Source organism: Giraffa tippelskirchi, chromosome 7, assembly GCF_054371585.1.
Source record: "Giraffa tippelskirchi isolate mGirTip1 chromosome 7, T2T-mGirTip1v1.2.pri, whole genome shotgun sequence".
Lineage (NCBI taxonomy): Eukaryota > Metazoa > Chordata > Mammalia > Artiodactyla > Giraffidae > Giraffa > Giraffa tippelskirchi.
Genome location: NC_137281.1, coordinates 14,246,429 through 14,258,115, shown reverse-complemented (window position 1 = coordinate 14,258,115; position 11,687 = coordinate 14,246,429). Strand labels below are relative to the sequence as shown.

Sequence of the window (11,687 nt, the reverse complement as noted above, 5' to 3'; positions counted from 1 at the left end):
CTCAGAACCATATAGGCAGCACCTGAGAACAGTGCCTGGGACACAGTAGGTGCTCAACAAGTGTCTGTTGAATGAATGAAGATAGGTAAGTTCCCGAACCTTCTGTCGACAACTTTCGAGTCAGCCAGTATCTATTCCAGTCTAACTCCCATGTCCATTTCGTGAATCCCGCCGGTGTTTGTTCAAATGTCCTCCTTCTCCGCAAAGCCTATCTTGACTACTCCATTTACATTCCAGCTTGATTTTTCTCCGTAACACTAATCCCCTCGGAATGTATTAATATATATATTATGTACTGAAAATGTTTTGTTTGTTGTCTCCCTTCACTAGAAGCTTCCGCGAGGGCAGGGAGTTTTATCTATCTCGTTTAAGTGGCAACGCACACAGCAGGCGCTTAATAAATATTTGTTGAATTTTTCCTACTGAATGGGATACAGGCCACGCCTGAGCGCGTTTTCTTAGTCGGACGGCGAGACCCCCCTTACGAATCATCCGCGATCTGGCCCCGCCCACACGCTGAGGCCGGGCGCGCTCACGCGGGAACAGGGGGCGCGGCTCGTCCACGAGCTGAAGGGCGGCGGGGAAGCGCGCTCTGCGCAGGCTCCGAACGCCCCGAGGCGGAGTCTCAGGGCCTTTTGGGTTAGGAGGCGCGCGCGCGGGAGGGCGGCGGCGGCGGCGGCGCGGTGCGCAGGCGCGGCGAGCAGTGCGCAGGCGCCGGCGGAGGGCGGGCTTGAAGCAGCTGAAGCGGCGGTGGCGGCGGCGGCGGCAGCGGCTCGGGCAGAGGGGCGGGAGCAGAGGCTGGAGCGGACGGGCTCGGGAGAGGCGGCGGAATGGTGGACTACCACGCGGCGAACCAGTCGTACCAGTACGGCCCCAGCAGCGGGAGCAATGGCGCCGGCGGCGGGGGTAGCATGGGCGACTACATGGCCCAGGAGGACGACTGGGACCGGGACCTGCTGTTGGACCCGGCCTGGGAGAAGCAGCAGCGTAAGGTGAGCGGCCCTCGGGCCGGACGGGCTGGAGGCGGGGGGCTTCCGAGGGAGGCTGGGGGCCGGGAAGGGGCTCGGAGACCCTGAGACGGCATTGGAGGGTCTGTGGTGAGAACTGGGCGTCCTGAGAAGGAATCGGCGGGTTTGGGAAGGGGTTTGGAGTCCTCGAAAGGAGTTGCAGAACTTGAGCGAGGAATTGGGAGTCTGAAAAAATAATTGGCGGCTGAGGAGGTGATCTGGAAATCTAAAACTAGGAATCAAGGAGCCCGAGGAAGGAATTGGAGCGTCTGGCCTGGGAATGAGGGGAAATCGGCGAGATGATTGGAGACTCAAGAACGGAATTGGGTCTGAGGCGGGATGAAAGGGTCAGGATGGACTGGAGGTGGTCAGAGGGAAAAGGGGGAGTCTGGAATGTGTGGGTCAGGACAGAATTCGGGATCTTGGGAATCCGAAGAGGAGCTCCAGTGGATTACAGAATCCTCTGAAGAGGGTTGGAATTATGGGAGCCCCGAGGATGAAGCCCCTTTCATTCTAAAGGGGATGAAGATTGTGGAAGTGGGTGTGAAGGGACCGAGGGCTTGGTGGGTGAGGATGGGGAGGCTGCTAAGGAGGTCTGGACTCTGGCTCTGGTGGGAGAAGTCAGGGAGCTGTGAATAAGAGGTTTTGAAGGGACGAGATATTATCATGGGTGCCCTGTCCTACAGGGAAGAGGAGAAGATTGGGAGATAGAAGAGGTATTGGTGAGGCCAAGGCCTCCTTGATGAGAGGCCGAAGGGGGATAGAGAGAATTTGGAGTATTCTGAGGCGGGGTTCTGAAGAATTGATGGAACGAAGACAAAGCCCAGCAAAGGGTTGGCGTTGCCGGAGGCAAAGGTAGCCTGAAAAAGGTGAGAATGGCGGGAGAGAATGGTTGGAATGGCGGATGGTGGGAGGGAGGTGTGCGGAGTAATGAAAGTCTCATTAAAAGGGGAGTGTGTGATGGATAGACCGAGAGAGGAATTTGGGGGTGGGGGCTTCTGGAGGTGCCGTCCCAGGACTGGAGAGTGTGTTTATGTGTTGTGAAGGGAGAACAAGTTGTTTGGATAAGAGGAGCTGAAAGTGTCCAGAAGAATTGTCTTTTGGGGGTGGTGATGAAGAGCTCTTTCTAAAGCACAGTCTGTTTTCAGGTGGCACATTGGGGTGTGGAGGCAATTTTGGGAGACTCGCAGTGGGGAAAGGGAGATCAAAAGGAGTGGGAGGTGCAGAGAGGTTGGGGTGTGTGTGTGTATGTGTATAAGTCTATGTGTGTGCATATAATCCAGGGTGGTCGAGAGCAGGGAGCTCAAAACTGCTGGAAGAGAGGGTTTAGCGTGCACAGGAAGAGCTAAAGAAAGGAAGGTGTTGAGGTGGGTGTGTGTATTGGGAGGGGGCTGTTTCAAAGTATGTGAAGAGGGTGGGGGGTACTTATATTAGAGGCATGTTGTGGGTTCTTCAGACTTGAATTTTCTTCCCAGATTCATTACCAGCTCCGTGGCCTTGGGCAAGACCCTTGATCTCAGTGTGGTTCTGTCATCTGTGGAATGAGGAGGGGTGGAGGGAGTCCCTTCTCTGATTCTACAAGGGTGGATGTGTATGGTGTTGGGAGAGCAGCAAGGGGTTTGAGTGTAGCTGGAAGCCTCTTGAGGGTGTGAGCTGTTGCCTTGGGGGTTCCGTGCAGGCAGCCCAGGCTGGCGGGGAAAGGGTGAAAGGAACAGCTGTGCCAGGCGGCCAGGGGTGGGGCCTGGCTTAACCTTGGGGTAAATTACCAACCTCTGCTTGAATTTCCTCATGGGTAGTTGGGGGGGGCGTGGGTGGCGTCGGCTCCGTGGTGGTGTCCTTATCTGTTGCCCCACCTACCTCCGGGTGGGCAGGTTGAGATAATCCGACATAAAAATTCTTTTTGAGAGGAGAGACCTAGCCTCCAGTCTCAACAATAATTTACTGCCGGAGGCAATGCCGGGTTGAAAAAGGTTAAAGAGTTGCCCAGAGACCTGGGAAGTTGGGAGGGGAACAAGGGGAGAGCGAGGCATGGGTTCGTTTTTTTGAGAAAACCTGGGCTCTGTCTTCTCCAGCTCCCGGTGCTGGGGGAGAATGAGCCTCTTGACTCAGGTGGTGGGGAGCAGGGACCTTCCCTCCCCCTCCCTTGTTGACTCCTACCCCTCCCAGAGTAACTCCCTCTGCTCGCTCACTTCCACTCCCTTCTGGGAGTCAGGGTGTGTGCTCCTCCGTGGTTATAGTCTCCCTTGCCCGCTGGGTGAGGCCAGGGCACCCTTCAGGCCGGGGCAGGAACCAGGAGCCACCGGCATCCCCAGGCCAGGCCTGGCTGCCGTTGTGTCATCCCCCCCTCCTCCCGTCCTCAGGGAGCAGGCACAGTGGAAGGAAAGGGTGGCTCACAGCCCCTCTCAGACCAGCTGTTTTAGATTCTCAAGACGGGCCAGATCCTAGCGTGTCCGACTTTATACAACTGCAGCAAATATTTACACGCAACTGTACTTTGGGGGGAATATCGTTTCACTGCTGTGGCCTACCTATTTTGGGGTAGGCATCGTCTCTGAAATGGGAGAAGGAGTAATGGAAAGGAATATATAGACAAGTCTGTGCTGTTTTCTTCCTTCTAAGAGGACCCCACCCCCATCCCCCCCAGACTGGGTTTTTCTGCTCGGCAGTGCCACTTTGGCAAGTGACAGATTGCCTTCTTGCCCCTCCGAGGCTGAGCCACGGACCACAGAGGGTGGCAGTCCTTTGAGTGTCCTGTGGGTACTGTCACGCTCTAAAAAGCTGTGTCCAGGACAGCTGTAGTCCCCTTAAAGTGTGTGGCATTGAATTCTTCTAGGAATTAAGCAAGGTTTGGCCCAAGTCAGAGGGTGCCTGTGGTTCCCAGTGGTTCTCACATCCACCTGAAGCCCTTCTGGGGACCCTTGTAACCAAGGCATTACCTGATAAGTAGGTTATGCAACAGTTCTGATCTGGGAAGGCTCTACATGTTTTCTCCAAGGGTGTGGGGGGAAGGACTGATCTGGTCTTTGAGCAAATTCTTGAGCAGTTATAGCTTTGGGCCAGAGCTCCCTCTCCCAGTTTCTGAAAGAGGCTTGAGTAGCCTTGCCACCCTTGCTCTGCTGGACAGGTGAGGGCACTTGGTAGCCACTCCCGAAGTTCTCATCGCAGCAAGAGGAACTGCCTCCTTTGCTAAGCTGGTGTGGCCGTTGAAACACCACTGACTGCTCACAGGGCCTCAGTGTTTAGACCCTGACCTTTGGCTTGGGCTCTATTAGGTTTGAGTTAATTATTTGAACGTTCTGATGGTGTCTTGTTTTTTTCCAAGTAGGGTTGTTTTTCTTTTTTTTTCTTTTAGGCTGATGATAGAGACCTCAAAGTAGCCATCTGTTATTTTGTTCCATTACTCTTAATTGCTTGCCTCTTAGGAACTGGCTGAGACTAGCAGATCCTTAGCAGTTTTTAAAAATGGAATAAGTTACTTACTGAAAACCAAAACCGAAAAAAGAAAACCACCCCAGACTCAGTTGTCATCTAGAATTAAAGACTGTACCTATGTGAGGTGGAGAAGGAAATGGCAACCCACTCCAGTATTCTTGCCTGGAAAATTCCACGGACAGAGGAACTTGGCAGGCTACAGTCCATGGGGTCGCAAAGAGTCAGACACGACTGAACGACTAACACACACACACACCTATGTGAGAAGGGGGGCAGGTATTCTGTTTGCCTTCCTGGGAGAGGGGTAGGGAAAGGCACTCAGCTGCTAGCTTCTGTCCTTGGTCACTCCCCACCACGCCAAGTTTTAAGAACTGGGCTTTTCTCAGAAGTAGAGGCACAGGAAGAGAACTAATGTATGGATACCAAGGGGGTAAGAGGTGGGAGGAATTGGGAGATTGAGATTGACACAGACACTATTGGCACGATGTATAAAATAAATAACTAATGGGAATTTACTGTACAGCACAGACAGCTCTACTTCATGCCCTGTGGTGACCTGAATGGGAAGGAAGTCCAAAAGGGAGTCGCTTTACAAAATGATTCATTTCTCTGTACAGCGGAAAGTAACACAACATTGTAAAGCAGCCATACTCCAGTGAAAATTAATTTAAAGAAAAGAGCAAGAAACAGGGCTTTTCTGATGGCTGCCTAAGAGGTGAGGTGAGGGAGGTTGGCTGGAGTGCAGTGCCCCTTGTAGCCACTCACACCCATTCAGCTGAGGGATGAAATCCAGTTGGTGCTGTGGAGTGGCGCCTACTGCTTCATCTAATTGGTTTCATTCTCTGCGCTCTAGGGCATGGGCAGGATTGCCCTCTGCCTTTTGAAATACCCTCCCTGAGACCAGCAAGGAGGCTCCTTTGGCAGCGGGGAGCTGACTCACTCTGCAGTTGGAGCTGGTGCTAAATAGTTCCATTTAATGGCAGCTGACGGCCTGGCCTCGAGCAGGCTGCCTCGTGGGAAAAGTTTCGTGAGAAGTGTTGGAGGAAAACAACCCTGGAAATGAGGATGGGGTTTTAACCTCCAGGTGCGGCTGGTCCTATCTAACTCCTGAGATGCAGTCCGGGAGGTCAGTGAAAATGTAGGTTTGCACCCCCAAAGGGCTTCCTAGGTGGCACCGTTGGTAAAGAATCCGCCTGCCAGTTCAGGAGATGCAAGGGATGTGGGTTTGATCGCTGGGTCCAGAAGATCCTCTGGAGTAGGAAATGGCAACCCACTCCCATACTCTTGCCTAGAAAATTCCATGGACAGGGGAGTCTGGCTGGCCATAGTCCATGGGGTTGCAAAGAGTCGGACACAACTGAGCGCACATGACAACCTCAACAACAACAGCCGCACAAAATGTCCCTTGAATCGGATGTCAGGAGCAGGAACAAGGCTGGATTCCAGTATCAGGTCTCTGGGGTGGGGAGTTCTACCATTTAAACATATACTCCAGTCACGACTGAGTTTGGTCAGACAGCCCCCTTTTGCGGAGTTAAGTGAGTGAGTAGTACAAGTTAGCTGGCAGCGCTGGTCTAGCAGATGACAGCAAAGAGAATGGAGCCAAAAAGGAACTGATTTGGGAAGACTCAAGGAATTTCTGAGACGGTTGAGATGAACACTTCTGGCTTTTGACATATTGATTTATAATGTGCTGGGAATTGTACAAGCCTTTGACCAGACTTAGGGTTGTTCTTTTTTTTTAAAAAAAAGGATTCCCTTTTATTCTGTGGGGGAGGAGGAGAGGAAAAGGGCAAAGATAATTAAGGAACAGCTGTTTGCTGTAGTGTCACTTGCTCATTCAAGTTTTCTGAATGGCTGAATTAATCAGCATGTTTATCTCTTCTCTGGCATTCGGAATGTTCTAGATCAATGGTTTTCCCAGCTTTATCCTTATTTCCTTCACTTAGTGATGTCCCTGTTTTCATCTGTCTGGTCACTGCCCTTTTATTTTATGTATTTATTTTACAGAATAGCAAAAGCACTCATGTTACTTTAAGTCTTCCTCCCTGCCCCCCACCCCCTTCTTTTTTCATGGAAATAGGAGGCGAGTGATAGCAAGTTGGTAATTCAATGGCAGTGGTAACTGAAACACTGACCTACTAAAAGGTGGGCGGAAGCTTCCACTTGAGTTGATACAAATCCTGTCAATCCAGGGAGGTTTGAAAGACGTCTTTATGTCCCCGGTAGTTTGAGAACTCCAGATCAGTCTCCTTCAGGATGAAGTTCAACTTCCCAACAGCAAAGCGTCAAGCGCAATTATAAGGAAACTTAGTTTTACAGTGTTGCCCGTCTAGACGCCAGAATTTGTTATAAAGTGTCTGCAAGTGGCACAAGTAACACTTGCTTTTCTTCAGGAAGGTTTATAGGTTACATTTTAGTTAGTAACCCAGGGATCAGGAAGAGGAAGGTTCAGTGAGTAAAGAGAAAACAGAAATCATTTAAAAAGTCCAGCCTCTGTTTAAAGAGTGATCTTATTGGAAGGAAAAATTAACCGACCAGTTGGGAGGAGAAGGATCCACCTCTTCCAGAAAAGCGAAAACTCTGCATACATTTAACTGGCAAGAGTGTCCTCGTATCAGAAGTTTTGTCCAAGCAGCAGTCTCTCTGGGCTTATAAAAACCCCAGAGACATTTGTCTTGCTGTTGTGCCTTTTTCCGTTGTGTTGTTCTTTCGTGTACTTCCCCCTCCCCTTTCCCTCGTAAACAACAGATGCATTAACTTGGAATGTCCATGGAAAGTCTTTGAAAGCCGGTTGGTGTAACTTGGTTGCCTTCTCTTAGTCTGAGCAGCAGTTACTCCGGAAGAGGCCAGTGGCCTTTTTTTCCTTAGATGTAATTTACTGAAGTGGCCTCTAAAAGCGAGTGAACCGAGCTTTAACTTGGGATTTGCTATTTGCCACCTGTTTCTGTACTGGCTCCTGCCTTCCTGGGATGGAATGAGCCCCAGCTTCCCCAAGAGTGAGGACCATCCTGTGTTTCCAAGAAGGCACAGTGGTTCTCCAACCAGAGCGGCCCTCCTTATCCCTACATCATGCTTGGCTCCGTACTTCCTAAACTTCAGTCATTTGTGATTTTTTTTCCATAGCCCGCTTTCGCTTTTATATACTTAATAATATTCTTCTAAGTCAATTTTGCCTTTTTAAACTTAAGTTTTAAAGGGGAAATTTATATGAGTATTGCCAGTGGAAACCCCAGCTTCCCTGGCCATAAATAGAAGGAAACTGCAAAAATAAACAGGCTGGAAAGAAAACAATGATGTGAAGTTCTAGCCTGCTGCAGGGTCTAGGCCTGAGGCCTGCTCCCTTTGTCAGAAGGAGATTGGCAAGTGTCCGGGAGGTGTTAGAGACCAGAGAACCAAGCAGAGACTTTCTCTTTGATGTGTTCAGAAGGTATACAAGAGAATCAAAGGGAGTAACCTTCTCGAAGTCATTCAAGTTTCAGTGGAGAGCATGGATAACTCTTAAAATCTTCCATGGTGTGCTTGGCGTGCCTGGAAAAAACGTTATCTCACTTGACCCTGGAAACATTCCGAGAGTGGCAGGGCAGAGTGACTCACCCAGGAACATGCCACCCATCCTGCCTGCCCGGCCTCCCGCCGTACTACCCATGAACATGTCTCTCAGGACTGAGTGGCGCTGAGTTTTTCTCTGCATTCAAATGTTACGGTTTCTTTTTTTTTTTTTTAAAGGAATTGGGGCCACATTCTAAACAAAAGAATTGTGGGTTTATCGCTTGTTCCTCACATTGCTTTTTTTTTTTTTTAAATTTTATTTATTCATTTATTTTTGGCTGCGCTGGGCCCTTGTTGTTGCGTGGACTTTTCTCTAGTTGTGGAAGTGAGGGCCATTCTCTAGTTGTGGCATGCAGGCTTCTCATCGCAGTGGCTATTCTTGTTGTGGAGCACGGGCTCTAGGGTGCACGGACTTCAGTAGTTGCAGCTCCTGGGCTCTAGAGCACAAGCTCAATAGTTGGGGCGCATGCACAGGCTTAGTTACTCCGTGTTGCGTTGGATCTTCCTGGACCAGGGATCGAACCCGTGTCTCCTGCATTGGCAGGCAGATTCTTTACCACGGAGCCACCAGGGAAGCCCTGCTTTCTCTTTTTAAGGCTCCAGCTTCCTTACATAAACACACTTGAAGTTTGGCCGCTCCTCTGAGTGAACCACCCTTCTGCCCCATCTGGGTATTTGCATCCTTGATTAAGAAAGGAAAGCAGTGCCCTCTTGCCACGTTAAAAAAGGCTGATTTCAATGTTCTGCTTCCAAATAAGAGAGCAGAACAGATTCTCTGTCTCCGAGTGGAACTCTGGACATGGGCAGAAGTAGCTGTAAGTGGCAGTTTCTGCTCCACAGAACACAAGTGAAGTCATCTCGGGAAATATCGTCAATGGTGTTCAAACAATTGAATGGGATGCTAGAACACCAGCAATACAATAGCATTTGTGTCTTCAGCTTTGGGCAGGAATAAAGAAGACATTGTGGTTTGTTTTATGCTTTTTAAAGTTTTCCCCCCGCAAAAGGTGTGGGGCTGAGTGATGTCTGTTACTGGCTTTCTAGTGGGTTTTTCTTTTCATCTTTTCCCCCCTCCCTGAGGGCTGGTGAGAGTGGGTGAAAGCCACAGTCTAGGTGGATGGGAGGCATCGCGGAAGGCAGGCCGTATGCCTTCCTTCTCATTCCCCATGTGTGATGGGAAGGCATTTGGTCTTTTAACCTCCAAAGAGCCCAAAATGAAGGGTAACCATATCTTACCTCCTGACGGGTAAAGTCTCTGATTCTAGCTCCAAGAATGTCTTAATTAACAGCCATCCAGAATAGGAGCACAGCAGGAAGTCAAATAAATGCATTTCTTCTTTTTTTCCCCCCTTTCTTCTTCTTTTTTTAAATACGTGTTTCATTTCGGTGGCAGAGAAGGCCAGTTCGAGGTTAAGGGAAAGATCACGGGAAAGATCACAGGAGGAAGCCTGAAAGTGAGCAACCAGCCACCCTGGGAGGTTGCCTGAGGGGGTGTCACACCAAGAGTGTGTGGGTCTTCAGCTGGTGTTGTTGAAAAACAGGCCTCCCTTTACCAAGCACCATGGGCAGTGCTGGAAGCCGGCTTCAGTCAGTGTCACTGGCCTCGGTATGCGCCCTCGGTATGGTATGCATCCTCGGTATGGGATGCCCCTGTGCAACCATCAACACTTCGGTGCTCTTTGATCAGTCTCAGTCAAGGTGTGGGTGAAAGGTCTTTAGTTGAAAACATCGTTGAAACCCAGTTGCTTAGTATTTGAGAGATGTGCCTGTGTACTGGAGGCAGCACCAGTGGAGGGATGTTGGGCTACTGGGTAGAAACATGGTGCTGCCAGCCGGTCTCCCAAGAAAGGATCCACATACGTTCTGGGTCGGGGGACCAGGAGCCTCTGTTGTCTGGTGCACAGGTCAGGCCAGTGTGTTTTATCGATGAGGAGTGTGTGTATTTGTAAGAGAGAGAGAGAGGAGAAGATGAGTACACGTGAAAGCCTCTGTTGGCTTTGTGGCTGAGGCGAGTGCTTTTTTTCTAGGCATTTAGAGTTGGAATCTCAGCTATGTGACTTCTTAACAGCAGGGCAAAATGTGCCTGCATCTTTTGCCTGCTTTCGCAAACACTGACAAATTTAACAAGAACTCTGAAGTTTCCAGCAAATCCCAAGCACAGTTCATCCTATGATAACATTTTTTTTAAACAATCCACATCCTTCCTTCTCCAACTCGGCCAGTAAGTAAACCTTTTTCTCCCCCATTACTCCCACCTCTTTCCCCAGCTCTCTTTTCTTTAAGGAAATGAGTATCTTTACATTAAACCTTTGTGTCTGATGGAAATATTAAATGCCTCTTGGGCTGTTGCTGGCATGGATTATGTGGGGAAGAGTCAGATTTTTAAAGAAATTTTATAGGCTGGTATGATCTTCCAGTTCTGGCATAAAGTATAAACTCCATTTCAAAATTCAAAATGTCTGGAAGCAGCCAGCTTGCCAGGCTAGTTCAAGGGCAGTCTGATGAATCAACCTTTCTTACAGGCTGTCTGCTAACCCGCCCTGGAAGGTATCCAGCCGGTAAACATCACCAGTACCGTCAGGCAGTTTTTCCTATGTGGAGTTGGGGGTGGGAGGAGGCGGGATCACTGGAGCTACACGGCCAAGTCTGGTAGGATGTGACTTTCTGTAAAACAGAAAGGTCTAGAAAGGTCTATATCAAGATGTGTTTTTCCAAGATGTTAGGCCTGTAGTCACCCAGCACCACGTCTACTGGTGGAGTGAGAGGAAATACCTAGACCAGTTGGGGCCGGGGGAACCTTCTTAACCATTTTGGGAAGCACGTTTTCCCTTTCCTTTTGTAACTTTCACTGACTCAGTGACTCAGGGACAAACCACGGAAGAGAATTCAGTCCGCTGAGAGCAGTGAACCATTTCAGGAACGGTTGATTGATGGATCATGGCTCAGAGCCGTGGAAGGTCAGGGAGTGGCACTGGGCTCCTACCCGCCATATGGAAACACCCCAGAGATTCAAAGGGAACCAGCTTTGACCATAAAAATACAAGACTCACGACTCACAGTGCATTGAGTTCTCTTCGCAGCTACCTTAAGACTTGAGAAAGTTCTGGGCCTCTTTTATAAACAGCCACAAAGCCGGCCTTGCCAAATACGGCCTGCTCCAGGGCCACCGGGTCAGCCTAGGAGACAATTTTCTTGCCTAAAAATAAGTCTATGTTCCTATCAAACATTCCAAGCATAGTTTAAACATGAGACTTGTGAGTCGCAGTTCAGGCCTCGTGGGTTCAGTTACATCAGAGTGTGGGCAGTTGAGGGTCTTTGGGGAGCTTGGTTCCCCACTTTGGGATTGGCCCCTGGCCACCAAGGAAATCAGATGAACAAATGAGAACCATCTCCCAACTCATTTCTTTATGTTCCTGATCTTCTCACAGGCTGGTGGGGAGACAGCAAGCACGTAAATAAAACAAGGTAATTTCAGATGGGATTATGCCCTATGAATTTAATAATAATAATAATAGCAGCTAGCTAGGACTCTGGGCTTGGCACTATTCTAAGAGCTTTATGTGGACTGACTCATGTAATCCTGTGAGGTAGGTATTGTCACCTCTACAGGACAAGTGTGGAAATGAATCCTTTGAAGTTGAAGCCACTTGCCCAAGTGACAGTGCCAGGATTTGAACCTAGAGGGTCTGACTTTCA

General features: G+C 49.6%; 1 protein-coding gene across 16 annotated transcripts in view; it reads left to right on the top strand.

Moving 5' to 3' along the window:
• The first annotated feature begins 732 nt into the window (after positions 1 to 732).
• The window catches only part of ACTN4 (actinin alpha 4), a 73,831-nt gene continuing 62,876 nt past the window's right edge, over positions 733 to 11,687 (top strand). For all 16 annotated transcript variants that reach the window (XM_081516523.1, XM_081516516.1, XM_081516513.1 and 13 more), the window contains exon 1: positions 733 to 992. In XM_081516523.1, the coding sequence (XP_081372649.1) occupies positions 831 to 992 (162 nt within the window). In that variant the 5' untranslated portion in view covers positions 733 to 830. The remainder of the gene's footprint in view (positions 993 to 11,687) is intronic.